The sequence below is a fragment of the Ochotona princeps genome, chromosome 24, assembly GCF_030435755.1.
Source record: "Ochotona princeps isolate mOchPri1 chromosome 24, mOchPri1.hap1, whole genome shotgun sequence".
Classification (NCBI taxonomy): domain Eukaryota; kingdom Metazoa; phylum Chordata; class Mammalia; order Lagomorpha; family Ochotonidae; genus Ochotona; species Ochotona princeps.
In genome coordinates this window covers 14,268,921-14,290,305 of record NC_080855.1, presented here as the reverse complement: position 1 = coordinate 14,290,305, position 21,385 = coordinate 14,268,921, and the positions used below count along the sequence as shown (strand labels likewise).

General features: G+C 56.1%; 2 protein-coding genes across 8 annotated transcripts in view; one reads left to right on the top strand and one right to left on the bottom strand.

Annotated features, from left to right (window-relative positions):
* CLEC16A (C-type lectin domain containing 16A) overlaps positions 1-12,882 on the bottom strand; it is a 190,503-nt gene extending 177,621 nt beyond the window's left edge. For 2 of the 7 annotated variants that reach the window (XM_058680867.1, XM_004586757.3), the window contains exons 1-3: positions 12,609-12,881; positions 4,411-4,539; positions 1,292-1,425 (exon numbers count right to left, since the gene is read on the bottom strand). In XM_058680867.1, coding sequence (XP_058536850.1) covers positions 1,292-1,425; positions 4,411-4,539; positions 12,609-12,688 — 343 coding nt within the window. In that variant the 5' untranslated portion in view covers positions 12,689-12,881. Of the gene's footprint in view, positions 1-1,291; positions 1,426-4,410; positions 4,540-12,608 lie in introns of all 7 variants that reach the window. The other 5 variants (XM_058680869.1, XM_058680871.1, XM_058680870.1 and 2 more) reach the window with 3 other exon arrangements.
* Positions 12,883-14,226: 1,344 nt separating this feature from the next.
* On the top strand, positions 14,227-15,487 carry DEXI (Dexi homolog). The gene has a single exon (XM_058680879.1). The coding sequence runs from the start codon at positions 14,705-14,707 to the stop codon at positions 14,990-14,992; it is 288 nt and encodes a 95-aa protein (XP_058536862.1). The 5' UTR covers positions 14,227-14,704; the 3' UTR covers positions 14,993-15,487.
* The last annotated feature ends 5,898 nt before the right edge of the window (positions 15,488-21,385 follow it).

The following is a 21,385-nucleotide window of genomic DNA, read 5'->3' as shown; positions in this document are numbered from 1 at the left end:
CAACAGCCCCCTCTCCACCCACATTACAACAACTCAGAATGTCTTCCTAGACACTGCCCAAAGTCCTGGGAGTTGGGTGGGGGCTTACCACATCCAGCTGAAGACCACTGAGCTAACTGGCCTGGGCCAAAATCCTGTTTCTGTCTGGCCTCTTGGGCTAGGGCCCCAACCTTCCTTAGTGCCCAGACGAAGCAGTACCAGCACCTGCTTTTCTGATGAAGAATCTGTGCTTGGTGAGCACAGGGAACAAGCTTGCCGGGTGGACACAGGGCTGGAGCTGGAGGCTGGGGGCCAAAGCCCACACACCCCCACCGCAGGTTCTGGATGGGGCACGTCCTCCTCCTGCATCCTTCCATGACTCCACCAGCTGACCATTCAGCAGCCCCAGTGCTACTGACAAGTTGCAAAGGAAATGCAAACACCACAGAGTCAGACGGCAGAGGGGAGCCCCTCCCCAGGCCTGCATGTGGCCATCACACAGGGATACGCGTGGCGTAATGGACCAAACCATGTCCCATCTAAATTCCTAAGGTGAAGTCCTACCACCCTCCTGTCCCACCCTTGGGGGTGACTGGCTAAAGGAGCTCACCAGAGTTGGGGCCCAGGGCTGACAGGGAAGCGGTCCCTGCAAGAAGACGAAGACTCCAGACTGCTCTCTCTCCATTACAGGCACAGGAGAATCGCTGTGCCGTGTGCAGGGGGAGGCAGCTGGTGGGGTCTGGTGCATCCCCCGAGGCTCATGTGTGGGAACCCTGCCTGATGGGGCCCTGCTGAGGGTGTTTGGGTCCTGGGCTACCACCTTCTTCGTGGGCCCCGTCCCTGCAGCAGGCCTGCCTCGGCCCCTCGCCTCCTCCCTCCTTGCTCTGCCCAAGCCCCCTCGCCTTCCACTCGCCACCAGGAGTGGAGACAGCACAGGGACCCCTGCAGTGTGCTGCCCAATCTTGGACTTTCAAGCCTCCAGAACTGTGAGCCAAAATAAGTTTCCTCCCTTTCTAAACAACCAAGGCTCGAGTGTTCCGTTATAGCCACAGAATGAATTAGCACACCAGCCGTGAACAGCCGGTCAGAGAGCCCTTATCAGAAACCAACTCCACAATGGCGGCTTCATCTTAGACGTCCCCACTCCAGAATGGCGAGAAGACAAACTGCTGCAGCTTAAGCCCCTCAGCCTGTGGCCTGAGGTCAGGGCAGCACAAGCAGACGGGCACACACGGCACACACGGCACACACAGACACACAAAACCATGCCTGCCTGCCCGCGGGCAGAGGCGAGCACCAGGAGTGTGCTTACAAAGTGAGGTCTCGTGACTGATGTTTTCAAAGAGGATGTTCAAGGTCTGCAGCAGCTGGACACACACATAGCGGCCCGACTTCTGCCGCAGGATGTTCAAGAAGAAAACGAACATGTTCTTCTCCAGGAAGAAGCTGCGGAGAGAACAGGGCAGGGTCAGTGGTTCGCCTGCACACCCAGCGTCACCAGCTGCTTTGTCGCCGCACACATGGCACACCTGTCCCCGCCACCAGATCACGCACCCCGCAGCCTTGGCCTCCACACCTGCCGGGTCCCAGGCTGCCTGCCACCAAGGCTGATGGGAAATCTCCCTGCTCTCTGCCCAGCACACTAGAACAGTGCTGCTTCCAGGGGACATGGACTGGAAGTGGGACACGGCGGGAAAGGTTCCATGCTCCCTGAGTGATGCCTCAGCAACTCAACAGGCAGCACTTTGCATCAAGTGTGCTGGGTCCCAGCCTTTCCTCCCTAAGCCTCTGTTCTGCTCTCTCGAATGTTAAGAAAAACCACTACTGGAATTCCTTGCAAAAGGATCAGACAATGCTGACATTAAAAGGGCGCTGCTTTCCAAACCACCCAACTCGGAGTTTCCCCATCTAGTAGGGGAGAGGAACTGGAGCGAAACAGTGAAGATGCTGACACGGCGAGGGACCAGCCAGACCCCAGGTCTGCTCTGCCTTTCTCCTGCACACGCCACCTGTTTGCAAGCAGCCTGGAAGCCCAGGCCCTGGGGTACACGCTGGAAACAAAGCCCCTCCTAAGGCCATTTGAAAAGGAAGGGAATGTACCCCTTCTGTGCTCTGCGAGGTCTGCATATCCCTCGCCCCTCGCCTGCCGCCACTATAGCAGGCCTGGCATGTGCCCCGTGCTGTATCCATTTTGAATCCACCACAAGAATATTTAACGAATGAATACAACCCCAATACCTTTGAAATTTTTTTCCAGCTCGGGCTCTGGGAGCCTGGCTGTCCATAAACGCTGTCGTGCTGCCCTGAGGAGCACGCCTGCCCTCTGACCTTTCACCCATCTTTGCTGCGGGGCACACAAGCAGTGGCTCCAAGGTGCCAGAGGATTCACAGCTGACAGGCGGCTGCACAGCCACCAACTCCACAACCTGTGACAGAGCCATGACTGGACCCTAGAGCTTGCCTGCTTTCTTCAAAACTCCTGAGGGGGGAAGAACTGACCCCAGGGTGAGGGCAGACAAAAAGATGAGAGGAGCTTGGAGCATCTCATAGCACCAGGAAATAAGGAAGTGGGGGACCGAGATGGAGCTCCTTGCTTCAGCCTGGCCCACACCTGGCTGTAACAGCCACTTGGGGAGTGAACCAGAGAATGAAGGACTTCTCTCTGGTTCTGCCTATGGCTCTCTGTGTCATGTAAAAATAGTAGTAGTAGTACTAGTACAGTCAAAAGGGGGAAAGGGTCACTTCAGGCCCGAAAAATCTGACAGACGCCACTTTGGCCAGGTGGTGAAGGTGGCCATCACCAGGGAGGTCCTATGGCTCTGTACCGTGGGACACAAAGGGCACTTCCTGTCTCCAGCATTCCTGCCCACTGTCCCAGCCTCAAGCTGAGAAAATGACCCAATGACCCAACAAACACAGACTGGGGGACATCCCCCAGGAGGCCTGGACAGCATTCCTCAACATTGCCAGGACTAAGCAACCATCACAGACAGAAAAGGGAGGTATGGTCACAAAATACCTGTGGAAGCCTAGATAGGCTCCTGGAGTGGACAGGATATCAACAGAAAATGGGCAAAATCCAAACCAATCTGGAGTCTGAAGGCCAGTGCAGCCTGGTGATGTATTAACTCTAGGCACAGGCGCTGGTCTTGTAGAAAGAGCGCTGGCATCAGAGGAGCTGGTCAACCCCCAGTTCCATCTCCTGACTCCCGTTCCTGTTAACCCACACCCTGGGAGCCAGCCCACCGCCCACCTTGGCCTTACTCCTGGGGTCCACTCCAACCCGACTGTCATGGGCATCGGAGGGAGCGACACTCTGCCAGTCTCTCTTCTCAAAATGTGCTCTCAGCAGTGAGGAAGACTGGGTAGGGGATATGGAAACCTGTGCTGCTGTGCAACTGCTCTATAAATCTAAAACTCCTCCAAAACCTAAAAATGCTTGAAATAAAATTTTGCTGGGGGATTCTGCTGGCCAGTCCTATAAGGACCACTAAGATCCTGATACATGAACTAGGAAAGTCTATTCTAATAAAAGGCAACAGAATATCCTGTTTGTTTTCACTATTTGAGGAAGAGAGAGAGAGAGAGAGAGAACGAGAACTTCCATTTACTGGTTCACTTCCCAAATGCCTGCATTGGCAAGGGCTGGCCCAGGCTAAAGCTGGGAGCCTGGAACTCAGTCCGGGTCTCTCACGTGGATGGCGGGAACTTGCGCATGTGAGCCATTCTCTGCTGCTTCCCAGAGCCTAACAGAAGGCGGGACTCAAAAGCTGGAGTCAGGGACTGAAATTGGGGGAGGGGGTCTCAGTTCGTGTCTTGGCCACTAGGCCAAACGCCCACCCCACTGTTGTTTAAAGCCATCTTGAGGCCCATCTGCTTTTCACCATGAGCCACTAGTTATCCGGCACCCACTCTGTGCCAGGCACCAGCACGGGAACTCTCTCTCCCTGGGGTTCAGGAAGATAAAGCGCATAGCCCACACCCCCAAGTACAAGAACCAGCAGAAACCTGCTCACAGGCTTGGCGTGAGCCACTACTTCACTGCTTTCCCACTCACCTGCGAAGCGGCCTCAGCTGGAACAGCTGGCATGCTCAGCAGGGTCACCCCGGCTGGATTCCCTGGCTGGTCACTCTGCTCGCCCAGACTGACCACTGGCCTGCTTTCTCCTTCCCTTGGGGAGATGAATAGATGCCACTCAGAAAGCTACCCCTGACCTGGTCAGATTTTCTACAGACCCTCACTTCCATAACTCCTTTACTCCGGCTCCCATTCCTACAGGGTTTCAAGGACATTTCCTACAGAGGCATTACTTGGGCAAGACCAAATTAGAGCCAGCTCTGACGTCACCAGGCATGACTCACAGTACACACTTGAAAAAGCATTCAAAGGAAGACAAGGAATTCAAAACAAACACAGGAGGAAACTCTTACTCAAACACCGAGCTGTCATTTTGATCTCCCCAAATTAAGATCTCGGTGATGGAACGGATGGTCTCCACCAGCAGGTTCCGGTTCTGTTCTGTGACTGTGGTGTTTTTGGTCAATACGTGGTACAGATACCTGAGAGAAAGGATGGGGGAGAAAACAGAATGGAATGAAAGCCAGGCCCAATAACCACTAGCGACATTTTGGGGGCACCTCCAATTCCTTTTCTGATTCCATTAGCACTACTTCCTGTTCAGACAACACATAACTTACCACCAAGAAAAACAGCAGGCAGCGCTTTGAAGCAACACACACAAGGGACACACCAAGCCAAACTAAGGCAGGGGACTGCCCAAGCCTTGAAGACTTCCACGTGCCCGAAAACCACCTGGGGGCCTGGATCAATTGGGGGCTGCTGGGGTCCACCAGGAGACTGACCACAGCTCAGGTGAACTAAAGGAAGCCCAGACTTTGGTCTGTCTCACAATCTGCCACAGGACCTGGATGGTCAGAGCCAAATGCCCAACAAAAAAGCCACTGCCAGGCTTATACTGGGGCTGGGGATGTCGTCACAGAGTAGGTGGCTTCCCCGGCCAACAGCTGCAACAAAAACCCTGCAAGATCAGGATGACCCAGGAGAAGCTACGATCCCCGCTCAAGTGCATGCAGTACACCATCTGATTTTATGGCTCAAGCCGAGAGGGAGCTTCGCAGTCCGCAGGAAACAAGCCCGTTCACCCACACTGACTGAGATGGGCTGGGGAGACAACGGCCCTGGACCGCATTTACCCCACAGGCCAGGAAGTCAACCCTGGCAGCAGAGACAGCAGACACAGCCCAGTCCTTGGGACTCTCTGCTGGTGCTACCAGAAACCAAAGAACCACTGAGGCCATCCCTGAGCGGTGCAAGGACCAACACCCTGGCCACATATCCTGCACTGCTTCCTGGTACTGCCTCCCACACTCCCTCCCGCTCTGCCTCCTGGTACTGCCTCCTGCTCTGCCTCCTGGTACTGCCTCCTGGCACTGCCTCCTGCACTGTCTTCTGGTACTGCCTCCACTTCTTACTTATTTGAAAGCAAGAGGACATAGCTAGACTGGGAGAGAGACCTTCCACCTGCTACAATCGCTGGGGTGGACCAGGTCAAAGCCAGGAACTCCATCTAGGACTCCCAAGCAGTGGCAGGAATTTAGGTCATCGTCCATTGCTCTCTCAGGTGCATTAGCAGAGAGCTGGACTGGAAGCAGAGCAGCTGCAATTGTGCTCCAACTGGATCTGTGCTCCCATAGAGGGTGCCAGCACTGCAAGCATCAGCGTCTCCTGGTGCACCGTGTCAGCCTCCTAGCACTGCTCTTAGGATTTCTCTAAGACCTCAGGTTTGGGAAGGAAAACTAGACACCAGGTGGAGGTGACTTAGGAAAAGTCACTTCCTGTTTACTCTTACACTCACAGCAGTTTGGGGTGAGAAGCATGGGAAAGTAAGATAGGGAAAGATATGAGAAGATCCTTTCACCAAAAGTCCCTAAACAGAGGAGCGACAGAAGGAGGGGGAACTGCTGCTTGGCTTTTTGGCTAAGATCAAGTGTAGAAAGACGGCAACTTGCAGGTGAAACCCCAAGGAATAATCTGTCACTTCAAGAGTCTGGGGATTATTGAGTTGTATTGTTGCAGATGGTTATGTTTTACAGACGCAGTTTTTGTATAATCAAGCTGTCAATGAATTAAATGAGAAGCTGCACGCAATTTTTAACCTATATCAAATAGCAAGCCTTTCAAAATACAAATCACCCAGTGTTTCTGCCCTAATCTACTGCCACATTAGCCTGTGGGAAGCCAGCGAGTTGCCCCTGAGGCAAGGTAACTCCACAGCACAGGAACCACCCTGGGGTGGGTCATAGGGCCATCCCACTTTATCTCAAGGGCATCTCAAGCAGCAGAATTTTCCTTGCATCACAATCACCTGCTTATGTTGCTTCCTAACCCAGCACCGCTGATCCAAGCTCTGGGGCACAGCGTCCCAGTCACTGCAGTTGTCAGGGAGTTGGATTGGAAGTGGAGCAGCTGGGACATGAACCGTTGCCCATCCGGGGTGTGGGCGCTACAGGGTGGAGGATTAACCTATTGCCACCGCACCGGCCCCAGCTGCTTATGATCACCTAGGACAAAACCCAGTTAACATCCTCGGGCCACCCACAGGACACCCTGCCAGGGAGGGAAAGGCTCTCCCGACTGGCATTTTCTTCTCTTTCCATCAGCATCACACATGACACTGCTGGGCACAAGGAGGCAGTGGCCCATACAGGTGGGCCTGCCCTGTAGATGCTTGACAAGGATGTGAGTTCAGAATCCAACCAACTGGACTTCCTGCCTACAATGCCCTGGACTGTTTCCAGAGCCCTGGTGCCTTTGTACACACACCCGTTACTGCACAGGCCACCCCCAGTTCACAGCCACTTGCCTCCCTTACCAGGCCAAGCTCCTCAAAGGCCAACGAAATGCCTGGAGACCAATGAGCTGCAGCAGCTTGCCAGCATGCACCCAGGACCCTAGAGGTTCATCCCCAAGGACTATGCACTAAACACACGGTGCCCGACAGCAGAGCCTGCTTTCTCCAGAGACCCACTGATGTGTCAGGCTAACCCACTGCATGAATGAAGCCTCACACCTCACGGTCCATTTCAGAAACAGAAATAGCAGGTCCTAGTTCATCTTTGGTGGCTACATTGTCCTAGGACAACTCCAAGTATTACGCCTTGTGCCATAAAATGCCACTTAGGATGTTCCTTTTGGGAGATGCTAAAACTTAGGCTCAAGCTTGAACAGTGGTAAGCAGAATGACAGAGAATCCCGGGGCCTAGAAACTCACCCTCAATGCACACACCTGTGACTAGCAGTAGCCCAGGTGTGTGAGAGAGAAGGGGACATGGAGTCTCTGTTTAGCTGCTCAACCTCAATGCAGAGACCCTGGCCACACTGGCCAGGGCAGCCCACTCTGTGCCTCGACGCCCCTGTCAGTGCCCTGCCCTTGGCCAGCAGGCCCGAGAACTCAGCAAGGACAGAGTAGCCAGGCTGGCAGACCAGGGAAAGGTGTACACAGGCGGTACTTCTCTTGGAGAGTTACCCAGCAAACACACTGAGCTGGGTTAGCAGTGATTGAGTCTGGGGTGCTGGGTGAGGGTGGGGGCAGGGCTCACATCCTAAAGGAGTCACGGCCTGCGACCAAACTGTGGCTTAAAGGTCAGAATAGGCCTCTTCCGATCAGGCTGGGACAAGTCTCTGTCCTCACCTACTACACTCCAAGCCCCGTGCTGGCAGCCAACAGCACCCAGCTGAACAGGCCACACTGTGCCCTAACTTCATGAAGCTTCTGTTCCCATTTGGAGACAGAGACAGAACATTGCTGCCGACTAGGGGACAGACTTGAGGAACCCTGGGCTGCTTCCTAGGGAACTAAGTCAAGGTCAGGATGAAGTTCAAGAGCCTGTGGGCCTTACAGGGAATCCAGTCCTGCTGGATGAAGACAGAGTTAACAGAATGAAGAAGTGAAAATGGACACAGAGAAAATGAGTGAATTCTTACAGGTGAGATAGGGATAGGGCCCACACAGAGAGGGACAGGAAGGAATTAGAGGAGAGCTCTGGTCGATGGTGAAGGTGTAGCCAGGCAGGGTGCAAGGCTTGTGTGTGAGTGAGCAACAGAGAACCATCACACAGTAGGCGCCATCCTAGCAGCTGCTGTGGGGACTCAGGCTGCCCTCTGCGTGGACATGGACATGGGCCTGCAGTGGGGCCCTCCTCCAAGCCACCCTCCAAACTTTAGCGGGACAGAAGCACTCCACTGGCCCCCCCAAAAAAAAAAAGCCATCATGGCTGCCCTCTGCCCATAGTCTAATTTTCAGATTCCTTCTCATGATTTACAAGGATGTGAGTTCAGACGGCCCTCTGTGCCCTCTGTACTCCTCACTCCTCCTTCTCTTAGGTCCTAAACATCACCCTCCTCTCACCCTCTGCCACCAGCCCTGGGCCCTACCTGCTCCCCTGCCCCAGGCTCTCCCAAACCCCTCTGGACACTGCTTCCACCTCCAACCTGCTGATAGCCACTCAGCCTTCCAGTGTCCATTTCAATGCAAGTCTGTTCCCAAGCCTCTGCATTCCCAAACAAGATAGGTAGGACCAGAATCTGAAGCCTGCTGAAGGCCTAGGAGAATCTGGAGTTGACACAGTGGGCCCAGCTACATGGGAAATGGTACAAGTACTATGAGAAAACCAATCTGGCACTCCCCTACCCCGCACTCTGAAACTTGCAGTACCTTCTAGCCAAGAGTTGAATATGCAAACACAGGTGAGCCTCTGCCTGCTACGTATGCATCCTCCCCTGCCTCCCCCAACCAGAAGCACCCCTTTTCTCTCTGTCCACCAGCTTGGGTAAAGATGATGCCAGCCTTGGCTCCAGGGAAGGATGTGTGAGGCAGGCATGGTCAGCACAGTCCACACCTCTGAGGATGGCATGAGCGCTGGGAGTGCAGCAGTGCTGAGCTCTGGGCTGTTGGCAATACAAGGAGCAGTCCTCTTTTCCCAGGGACCACCAAACTGATGTGATACAGACCCGGAGCCTGCCTGACAAGGATGCCTCATGGACAGAAGTGGAGTCGAGAGGCGGGAAGAGACTCCCTACAGCTTCCTCAAACTACCTCCATGACAAGAGTCAATCAAACCTGTTGGGGGCTTAAGCCAATTCCAGCTGCTTTTCCATCTTGACCCACTCACAGAGCTGACCACAACTAAAGCAAAGCGAATTGTAACGGCCAAGTTCTACCAGTCTAAGGACGCATCATCCCCAGGAAAGACGCTGCATCAGTAGCAAACGATGCCCCCTGTAGGGGTTCTGTTAGAAGTGCGTGTCTGCCATGTCACAGGTGCCATCACCTGCCAGGGATATGGACCACTCAGGATGCAGAGAACACAGGTCCACAGATGCCTAGGAGTTAGCCCAAGGGAAACTCCGTCTAACAAGAAAAGTCCTGTCTGGCTTACCAGCTGGAAATGTCATGCAGAATAATGTGGTTTTAAAAGGGTCTCAATCTTTGCATAATCTCAAATTGTTATAAAAAAGTCTTTATTAAAAAAAAAAAAGCATCCAGATGCTTTGTGTGCCCAACAACAAAATATCAATTGTAAGGTCTTTTAAATCTCCTTTCTCCACACAAACTGCCCTAGATCAGGGTCAGAGTGCCTTAAGCACTGTCACCTGTCACTGGCAGGGTGGTGATTCGTATATTTGTCCTGGACCATCCCAGCATTAGCACTAAAAGACCGTATCCTAGAAGGCCTCCTGAGTCCTCTGAGAGGTTACCCCTTGTGTCACATAATCTCCAAGTCCATTGCTACCTCCAGCCAGTTTCCTACAACCAGCAGCTACTGCCTCAACGTTCCAGAGAACAGTACAGGTCCTGGTGAGCCCTCCCACCCTCGGCTGTCCCACACCATGACTCCAGCCCATCCCTGGTGACTCACTCTGCTAATGCCTCCTCTAGTGCATGTCTAGGGAGGGTTCCAGGGAGCCCTACACCTGCTGCAGTGCCAGCACCTGCCTCTCGGTACAGTCTCCCCCCTCAAGGCAGGATATGGCTTGCCCTAAGATCCGAGAGGTTTATACTGGAGCCACACAGACAGCAGTGTAGGCCCTGGGGATGGCCCTGGCTGGGCCTCTACCACGTCAAGCCGGGGTCTTTGAAGGCCCTCGGCCTTCAGGCAGTAACATGGATTAAGCAGATCAGCGTGATCCAGGGCAGGCGGCTTAGCTTTCCGACAGGTACTTGACCTGAACAAGGAATGTGAGCAGATTCCAGGACATGGCAGAGCAACCTGAGAACCTTCTCCAGGCCTTCTTCCACTGGTCAGCCAGCAGGGGAACCTCAGGAGCACGTGGGTGTAGCCAAGTCCAAAGTCTCCCCAAACTGACTGGCTGGGATGCCGTATTCAGAAAATAGTGTAATGAGGGCAAGCTCTTGGGTCAGGCCCCAATGCTGACACTTCAGCTATCAGCACCTTAGGGCAAGTGATGTCAGCTGCTTGAGCCTCAGCTTCCACTGTTATAAAATGGTCACAGCAATAGCTCCAATAACTCACAGACCGGTGAGGACTGAAGGAAAGAGTTCAAGGACCCAACACAGGTAAAGCATTCAGGAAACACTCAAGGAATGAGGGACAGTGCTGTGGCACAGAGGCAAACACCTGCAGCACCGCCATCCTGTATGGACACCAGTTCAAGTCTCAGCAGTTCCTCTTTCAATCTAGCTCCCTGCAAATGTGCCTACAAAAGCAGCGAAAGATGGCCCAAGTACCTAGGCCCCTGTACCCACATCGGACACTGGAAGAAGCTTCTGGCTCCTGGCTCTGGCCTGGCCCAGCCCTGGCTACTGTGGGCAGTTGAAGAAGGAACCAGCGGATAGAAGATCTTTCTCCCTCCACTCCTTCCCTTTGTACTTTTTCATACAAATGAATCTTTTAAAAAAATAAATACCCAAGTAACTTAAGGGGTTGCAGTCAGGCAGTTATGTGAGAACCCAAGGGAACCTGTGTGCCAGCAGAGGCCCTGCCTTGGGCACCCATCCTCCCCTCAGCCACGTCTACCCACTGGATAAATTCCTCAAGTCCTTGAGCCGCTCCCTGGCCCCACCTCCGCCAGCTGCCCTCCCATGCAGGACTCCTGTTGCCACCCCCCACCCCATGCCTGTCTTCTCCAACCACCTCCCCAAGGCATCCCTCAACACATCACAAGCCTTCTGCCCCTACTCTCCTAGACCATGACCGTTTATTAAACGCCTGCTCACTGCCAGGAAGGACACAGCTGAGAACCCCCAAGGGCCAAATGAGAGCCCTCCTCTAACTTGCCTCCCTCCTGCCACCCTCCAACCCTATCTTTGACCCTCTCTGTTAGTAATCTCAGGAGATCTCTCTGGAAGCCAGCCCGTTCTTGCCAATAGAGGTTTGCCTACTCCCTTCTCCCGTGGGTACTCCCACATTTTCCTCCCTGAAGTCATTACTCCCCCATCCCACGCCCTCCTCCCCTGCCCCAGCATCCTGGCTCTGGGCCTGCACGCATCCCAAATCATTCATTTTCCCATCTTTAAGCACCCACTGAGCTCCTACTGTGTGCTAAACACTGACAAACCAAGCCAGTCAGCCACCTAGAAGTACTGGTTTCCTAAGAAACAGAAAAGGAACACAAACAAATCATTGACAGTGGAGAAGCTCTGCGTGAAACCAACAGAGGAACCTGGCTGGGAAGGAAATGGGCCAGGGGAACTTCAGACAGAGCCATCTGAGAAGGCACTGCGGGACTGCAAAACCCGGCTCCCACCATGGGCTGCCTACTGTGTGACAGCACTGTGTTGGCAGAGTGTCCATCAGGATCCCCATTTGCAGATGGGGCACTGGCGGCACAGAGTGTCCCAGTTACTAGGCGCTGGAGTCCAGGACTCATACATATTCACACACAAGACTCACAGCAAAGCCACTCTCATCCCATCACCTTCATGCAGGCCGGCCTCTCAAGATCCTTCCCCCACAACTCCAGCTCTGGCTGTCCCCTGCTAGGCTCCTCTCCCTGTCCCCCAAAATATCTTGTTTCTTTAAATTCTATGCCATATTGCCCATTTTCACACCTTATCAGCTTTCTGTTTATCTTCTCATTCAAGCAACCCTCAAAGCCATGGCAGGGGGCAAGTACCATCACTCTAGCCATCACACACCTGTGGAAACCCAAGCCTAAATCACACACACACACCCCTCACCCCACCCCACCCAACCCCTCAAGTCAGATTCGGAGTTGCCCAACTCCAGAATCCGGACCCTTGGAACCCCTCAACCGTCCCATGCCGAGAAGTACCAGCGGGGAAAGTCTAGCCAGCACCGTCCGCCCCGCGCGCGAACCAAGCCCGCATCCGCAGCCGAAACCTCATCGCCCGGCTTTCCGCGTCGGGATCTGGACAGTCCACGAGACGAAGCGACTTGGCCCAAGGTTACACAGCCAGGAGCGACGGGGTCAGGGTTCGAGCCCCGGCGCTCCGACTACCAACCCCAGCCTTCTGCCGGGGCGCCCCTCTCGGCCCCCGACCTCGGCTCTCACGCCTCCCAGCGCCCCCAGCCCCACGCCCGACCTGCGGCCTCTCCCACCCACCCCGTCCCCTACACACACTCACTTGAGGTGGTCCAAAGAATGGATGTTGCGAGAGGACTTGCCATGGCCCCCGCCCACCCAGCTCCGCGAGCGGCCAAACATGTCGGCGGCCCCGGCCCGGCGCTCGCCTCACGGTCTCATGCCCCAGCGGCCAAGCGGCCTGGCGCCCGCGGCGGCAGCTCCAGCGGAGGCGGTAAAGAGACCGCCAACCACCTTTCTCCCCGGCCCTCAGCCCCGCACTGACATTCAGCCGGAACCGGCCGTTCGGCCGCCGCGCTTTACGGCCGCCAGTGAGAGGGACTCTGGGAAATGCAGTTCACTCTCAGAGGCCTTGGCGGCGTCAGGACTCTACGAGCGGACTACATGTCCCGGCGTGCATCGGGCGTCCTCAAGAAGCATCTGCGCGAGGAGAGGCGGCGCCTTGGCCCGGGTGGGCGGAGCCCGCAGGGACCTGCTGCAGAATTAACAAGTATTGACTTTGTGAGATAAACAAGAATAGCCTTTGCATGGCGTACAGTGTGTGCCACTGTCCTTGGCACTTTGCATATATTCACATGCTTAATTCTCACGACAACCCTATGAATTGGGATTGTAGTATTATTATTGTCATCATCACTATTTTATCATGTGGAAATCTGAAGCAGAGAGCAGTTGACTTGCCCGAGGTCCTATCATTAGCAGGTGACAGAACCAGGGTCCGAACCCGGGTATCCTCATGTTCATCTACACCCAGGTCTCCCATAGGGGCGGTAAGGACCCCATCACCCGGTTGATGGACCCCTGCCTTCCAGGGCCTGAAGCCGGGAATGAAACCCAGGCAGCCCCATGTTGGATGTAGACTTAACAGTGCACCCCATTATATGGCTCACAACGGAAAAACAAGGAGCCAGTTTAATGCTCAACAGGATAATCCTTCACTCTGTGGTGCTGGCATCCCACGGGGACTCCGGTTCTTGTCCCAGCTGCTCCACTTCCAATCCAGCTCCCTGCTGAAAGCCTGGGAAAGCGGTGGAGGACGGCCCAAGTCCTTGGGGCCCTGTACTCAAAGCGGCATACCCGGAAGAAGCTCCTGGCATTTATTTTATTTGAAAATACAGATATACATTCATATAGATCCACACACATACACACTCGCACACACATGCACCACCTCCTGGCTGAAGTGCCCGTTTGCCCGGGGTTCGCTGCACCCAGCCATTCCCCAAGCTTACGCTGCAGACCTGCAGCCGCCTACCCCCTGCCCACCCCGCCTCCAGGGGCCAGCGGGAACAGAACCCCCAGGAGGCGTGGCGCCAAGCGCAGCCCTGGCGAGTGGCGGAGGCAGCGCACGGCCCCCTGCGCTGAGCTGAGTAGCCTCGACGTCAACCGTCCACCTTTGAGCCGTGTGCGTGGGCTCTCGAGTCCCTCGCCCCGCACCCGCGACCCGCAGGGAGGACCCGAGCCCGACTTCTGGCGCCCAGCCTAACCGAGGAGCCACTCCAGGACAAGCGCCCCTGGGGGCGGGGCGGGGCGGGGCGGGGCGGGGCGGGTCCCGCCCCCAGGTGGGCTTGGGCCAATGAGAGCGGGCGCTGGGTCGGCCAATGAGCGCGAGTGGCGGGGGACGGGCCAATGAGCGCCGGGCGGCTCGGGGCAGAGGGCGGTGCTCGGAGCGCCGCCCGGAGGGGACGCCGCGGCCGCAGCCATGGGCGCTGGGCCTGCGGGGGCGCGCAGGGGGCGCGGGGAACGGCCGAGCCAGGAGGGAGAGGCGGCCGGGACTGGGTCTGGACGCTGAGCCGCTGTGGGAGTCCCTGTCCGCGCTGCGAGGAGGGCCTGTGGCTGCGAACGGGGTGCCTCGGACGGGAGCCGGGCGGTCGCTGGCCACTTCACGGGAATAGGTGGGGGGAGCGGGCCGGCCGGTCGAGAGGGCCGCGTGGACACCTTGGGGGGCTGCAAGCGACGTCGCCCACGCCGCGCGCGGCAGCGACCGCCGCATCTCCGCAGCGGGGGGCTCTGGAGCCCAGGCTCTCGCCCCGGTCGAGCCCCGGGGGCACCCCCTGCATGGCTGAGCTGCCCCCACGTCGGCCGCCCGGTCGCTGCCGGGGCTGAGCTCGCCGGGCCGCCGCCCTCGCCGCCCGCTGCATGCCCGGCGCCCGGATCGCAGCCCACCTGGACGCACTGGGCCCCCTGGTCCCCTCCGCGCAGCCTCCGCTGCTGCCCTCTATGTTCTTCGTGGGCCTGTTTTTCGTCAACGTGCTGATCCTGTACTACGCCTTCCTCATGGAGTACATCGTCCTCAACGTGGGCCTCGTCTTCCTGCCCGAGGACTTGGACCAGGCACTCGTGGACCTGGGCGTGCTCTCCGACCCCGGCTCCGGCCTCTACGATGGCGACTCGGAGCTGGACGTCTTCGATGGGTACTTGGAGTAGGGTCTTGCTTGCCAACCCCCCGGGCCTGGACCAGCTGCCCTCATCATGCCACCACCGCCGCCGTCTGGATGGGGATGGGACCTCAGGTCGAGGCCTTCCCCGCCCTGGAGGCCTGTAAGTGCCCACTGAATGAACCCGGGTTGGGACCCTGGCCAGGGAAAGGGGGGCACCCCATCCCTACCCCACTCCTTTGGGTCTCATGTGAAGCCAGACTTGGCACGACCCCTCTTTGTGGGGACAGCTGTTGAGAAGGGGGTACCCAGGGACTGAGTGACTTGTACTTAACCCCAGGATTTGAGGGGAAAAGGGTTTGTACCCATAAACGTTTGAGGCAAAGCTGGCAGCTCCTCCCCCCATCCGCAGCCCATCATGGTGGTGACCTTGAATTGGGGGGGGGGGTGGTTCACTAGTTCTCAAAGGATAAAGACTTAGGGGTGTCAGAAGAGATACAGAGGCCGCACGGACTGCCTTGGTCCTGTGACCCCTGGGGGCAGCTGGATGGAGAGGGTGGGTGCAAGGACCCAAGGCCAAAGGCTGCTGCACAAGAAGGGAACCCCTCTGCAAACAGCCCTGGACTTCCTGGCCTTGCACGGCTGCTCTTGGGGATCAGGTTTCAGGGTGCCCAACCTGTGGGCTCTGCAGCTGAAGTCTGCAGAGGCCGCCAGGGTGACTGGCAAGCTACGGGGTGGGGAAGGGAGGTAGTGGCGCTGGCTTTGCCTGCTGTGTGTAAGACCTCCAGGGTTCGTGGGTCAGCCGGTCCCTGCATTGAGCTGTGGAACCCAGCATCCAGCCTCTGCTCTATGACCAGTCCCCGTAACACGTTCTGGGGAAGAGTGAGTCAACTTGTCCAGAAGAGGGGGCCTGCTGGGCACCTGTCAGGCCCAGGGGAGGCTCTCGGGACGGGCTGGGCACTCAGGTCGTATGGTACTGGACTCTCATTTGGACCCAGGGCCTGAGTGGCAGGAGGAGGGGACACGGAGGTGAGGCGGTGAGCAGGGCTCTTTTGGAAGATGGACACTAACACCACTTATCCTGATCCTGTCTTTGCCTGGGGGTGCTGGAACAGACTGTTGGGGAAATGGAGTGTTTCTTTCTCACAGTTCTTAGGAGGGCGCTAATGCCACCTATGTGGACTCCGCCCTCCTGACCCAGTCACCCCACAGAGGCCCCACCTCCTAGTTGCCGCACAGACCAGGGTTGGGGTTTCAGCACAGGAGTGGGGTGGGCACAGACATTCAGTTTGCTGCAGTGGTCCGTGCAGGGTTGAGCTGAGCTCAGGGAGGGTTTAGCAAGCACCAGGTGCAGGTGGAGATGTGCCCGCCACTTTGCATAGCTCCCCAGCCCACTGCCTGCCTGCCCACCTGCCTGCCTTGTATTGAGCCAACATGTATGTTCACACCCGTCTGGGGAGTGAGCCCAGACAGTACTGCCTTGGTACTCAGAGTGGAAGACGAGCAGGGTCCAGACTAGCTCATCAGGGTCGTTAGGAGTGCTGAAGGCCGATAGGAAAGACACAGGTTCCCCCTGAGGAGGCGGCACCTCAGAGCCGGGTCCTAAGTGGGTAGAAGGAGGCAGACATGAAGGTACAGAGACAATGCCGCCGAGGCAGAGGGGACTGAGGGGGGACTCAGGACGGAAGAGATGCTGGCTCATCCCGCATCCGGAAGGAGACTGCAGTGGCTGGAGTGCCGCTCTAGGAGCAGTTATGGGGGAGGAGAGTGGCGGCCACACCGTGCAGGACCTGGCAGGCCACAGACAGGAGACGACACAACCAGGTTCACTCTCTGCAAAGGCAACTTTGGAGCTGTGGGCAGTGCAGGAGCAGGAAGGCTAGCTCAGAGGCTGGGAGATGTACAGACCCATGATCAAGGCTAGGCTAGTGGTGACAAGGAACCGGACCAGACTGGGCACACCTGCTGGAGGCAGGGCCTATGTCATCCACCCAAAATCTTTCCTGCTCGTTGGACGCCCCTGGTTCTGGGCCCTCTATGGACTCACTCATTTAGTCTCAACAGATGTTGGGCTTGCCTGCTTTGCCAAGCCTTGTGCTAGGCCCCAGTGACCCCACAATGAATCCCTGTCACCACACCAAGTACTTGACTCTGAGACGGTGAGTCTGGCGAAGAAGGTCTCACTTTATCCCTTGACCACTGCCTCTCCCAGCCAAATTGGAACTGAAAACTGAGGTCCAAATGTTCGGGCGTACCTTACAGCAGGCACTGTCAGAGCAGAAGCACCAGGGACACTCCTGCAAAGCTCCTGCAGTCACAGGGGCTGAGCCCTGACAGGTGGAGAGCCTGGGACCCCACCCCAGAGCCGTGAGGCAAGCCAAGCGCAGAGCACTCACTCCCTGCCCCATCCCAGGGGGCTGAGAGGGGTTGGCAGCAGCAGGAAAGCCCTGCAGGAAACCTCCAGGACATCTGGCAGGCCCTGGTCCCAGGCTATGCACCAGCACAGCTTTAGTCATATCTGCTCTTCCCCATTCTTTGTCCTGGGGACACACGAGCCGGTCCAGGAAACCCTGACTCCCTGCACGCTCGGGCCAGCCCCTTGGGAGGAAAGGGTGCACCCGCTTGGGTTCCCCCGTGAGCTCTTTTATCCTCTCCTGCATTCGTCCACCCAGTTCAGCAACTCTAATATTCTGCAAGCACCTCTTCCAGGCTGTGGCCTCAAGGTCATGGTTGAACGCTAGGGCCCTCAGCTCAGATGACCTGGGTTCCAGTCCCAGGTCTAACGAGGACCTTGGTCACGCTCTGATGCCTTGGCGCCTCTGGTTGCTCATGGGCGAAGCAGGGAGACTGGAGAGGGGAGAGCTTGTGTGCTGGCCCGTGGCTCCCGGGGCACCAGGTTGGCAGCTCTGGAGAGCTGCCTCTGCCGTTTTCCTGCAGTATCAGTGCCTGCCCAGGTGCAGGAAGGGAGTGGACAGCCAGGGCTGCTGCTGCTGGCCTAGCACCCAGAGCACCCTCACGTCCTGGGTTGGGCACTGAGGCAGCCTGGCTGGATTGGCTTGTCCCGGTTCTTGCCAGTGCCTACCCACGCCATCTCTTGGCACATGGGGGGAGGGGGTGGGGAGAGGAGCAGTCCCTGGGCTGCAGATGGAGAGGCTGAGGAACGCTGCTGCAGGGTGGGTGTGTCTGGCGCAGACGCACTGCCCCATCTTAGCAGGGCCTCCCCGGCTTCCATCATTGTCACCTGACTACTCACCACCTGCTCCTTCCCCATCCTCCTGCCTCGGCTCTCCTTGCCGTTCCGCAGCCTGTGCTGTCAGCAGAACTCGTGGGTTGGGCATGTCACCATGTCACTGCCTGGCTCAAAAACCCAGACCCTTGGGGACCTGAGCACGGTCAGATCCAAGTCCCGGGAGATCCCACAGGCAGCATGTGCAGCTTGGGGGCAGGAAAGTGGGCAGGAGGCTGTGGCTCTCACAGGTGAGTTAGGTGCAGCTGCGCTTCTGGCCAACTCGCAGTCCTAGGAGGGCCCTGGCCACAGGGTGCAGCCATGCTCACTGCCCCATGGCACAGGAGACTGCAGTCTGCAGCCCTTCCCCAGCTGGCTTTATCTTCATGACTTTGACATCTAAAGAGTTAGTCTAGTGTTTTCTGGAAGGCCTCTCAGTTTGGGGCTGATCAGATCTGGATGGTGTGTTCTTGCCAAGAGTGCCAGAGCGGCAAACGTGTCCTCGGTGTGTCTATCCTGGCACTGCTGACATTAACTTTGACCTTGGCTTGGCGAGGGTGGCGTCTGCCTGGTCTCTCCCTAGCAGGCCTTCATTATACCTTATAGCTTATCACCTAAGATGAAATGCACATGTCAGTGCTGCCTTCATAAAAAATCTTTTTAATGTGTTCAATCTTTCTTTTTTTTAGATTTCAGTTGACATGACAGTGATGAAGTTCCTGCTTCTTTAATCCCCTCTTTTTTTTTTTCCTCAAAATTTATTTATGACATCTGCTGGTTCATTCCCTTAGATGTCGGCAAGGGCCAGGCTGGGCGAGGCTGAAGCCAGGAGCTGGGCATTCCATCTGGGTCTCTCACGTGGGTAGGATGCCAGCACCCCCTATCAGAGTCATGATTTGGGCCATCTGCTGCTGCTTTCCGAGGCGCACGAGCAGGGAAAGGGGGAGCATGACTCCAGTCACCACTGCTGTATGGGATGCAGTGCTGGTTCTTTCCTCAGATGCCCACACCAGCTGCACCTGAGCTGGACTGCGGCCAGGAGCCAGAACCTCTAAGCAGGGCCCCCACCACTTGAGCCATCACCTGCTGCCTTCTGCCTTCTGCTGCGAACGCAGGAAACTGGAAGCCAGTAGCGCTGAGGCTTGAAGTTTGGCACTCTGATACAGGATGTTAGTATCCAAGTTGAATGCCCATTCCTTGTGAATTTACTTTTAAAATAAGATTTTATTTTTATTTAAAAGTCAATTAAAGAGAGAGGAAAGAAAGACAGAGATTTTCCATCCACTGGTTCACTCTCCAAATGGCCACAATGGCCAGAGCCGAGCTGGCCCAAAGCTGGGAGCCAGGAACTTCTTCTGGATCTCCCACGGCGGCGCAGGAGCCCATGGTCTTGGGCCATCTTCCACTGCCTTCCCAGGCCCTAAGCAGAGCGTTGGATTATAAGTGGAGCAGCCAGGACATGAACTGGTGCCCATATGGGATGCCGGTGCCTCAGACAGAATTAACAACCTGTGCCATCATGCTAGCTGCAATGAATTTATTTTTAAAAGAACGTTTATGTACCAGCAACCATAATTGTGAGTCCTGGCTGCTGCCCTTCCCATCCAGCTCCCTGCTAATGCACCTGGGAAAGCAGCAGCAGATGGCCCAAGTGCTTGGGCCCCTGCCATCATGTGGCACATCTGGATGGCATTTCCTGCCTCCCGCTTAGAAGTGGCCCTGCCTTGGCCTTTGCAGCCATTTGAAGAGTCTGCCTTTCAAATAAATGACATGTACACCTTACAAAAAAAAAACATTTATGTCACTGAAAAGAAAGCCATCACTTGACATAGTGCCAGGATGTTGAGCAGAAGCCCTGAAGCCAGCTGCACGGGACAGGGCTGTGACCTGCAGGCAGCAGCGGCAGGGTCCTTCAGTCATAGGATGGCCAGGTCCATCACTTGATCTGCATGTACCAGGCTACTGCAGAAAGCTCAGGGAAAGTGCTTATGATGAAATGGTTGCATCGATTTCCATCCTTTTTGGGCACCAGAATAAACTTTTTCTTACGTTTTTTTGGTCCATCCCTCCTGTGGCATCTGATGTTAGCTGAGCCCATCTGCGTGTTCCCCAAAGCCTGCTGCTTGGAGGCCTTGCAGGCCTGTGTCAGCTTTGGCTGAAATCCCACCTCGCTCCACCCGCACCTCAGGCAGGTCGACCTCTCCTGACGCCTCTGAACAGGACAGCCTGTCTGAGGGCACATGCCGGAGACTTGGGGTGATGAGTGACATAGGTTGGCATTTAATACCTGGTTGCCACACCAGGAAGGGTGTGTGGGGGCAGCGATGATGGGTACCTGTGCGTCCTGAGTGATGGGTCATGCTTGGGCAGCTGGGGACTCCGGAAAGCCTGCATTCCCAGCATTGCTCTCGGTAAGAGGCTGGGCTCGGTGGTTAAAAATAACTGCCCCTACCCCCCTGCGGTGCTTCCCTGTGAGGCTCCATGACAAAGGGGAAACTGAGGCATGGGAAGGTCAGGTGACTAACCCCAGGCACCCAGCCACGAGGTGGAGGCCTCGGGCCCACCAGTCACTGTGCTAGTGCCTGGGTGCTGTCCGGAGGAGGGGAGGGCAGCAGTGACCACAGAACAGCAGCAGAGGGCACAGGCTCAGAGCTCCTGCCACTTGTCCTATTTGACAGTGCCAGGCTCAGGTTTGCAGGTCAGGGCATGGAGCTACAATTAAAAGTTTCATTTTCATTGTGTTTTTGGCATTACCTTGGATGCTGTTTTTTATTCTGAAGTGACATAAAGACTCCCTATAAAAATATAGAGTCGGGGCAGACATCGTGTGCAACAGCTGCCACTGGGATGCCGGCAGGCCCTATCTGAGGGCCCGGCTCCAGTACTGCTTCCTGCTGGGCACATTCTTGGAGCGGCTGATGACGACTCAGGTCCTTGGGTCCCTACCACTCAGCTGGGAGCCCTGGATGGAACTGCAGTGACTGGCCTGGGCTGGCTCACCCCGGTCATTGTGGGGATTTGAGGAGTGACACAGCACATCTCAATTTTTCTCTTCCTTTCAAATTAAAAAAAAAAAAAGTGCATTGAGTAGTTTAGATAAAGTGCACTGATTTTTTACAATGTTTCATCCAAAGTTCAAAATGACCAGGAGTGGAAAATTCCACACCCGACTTCATTTGACAGGTTGCTGTCAAAACACAGGTGCATTAAGACAGT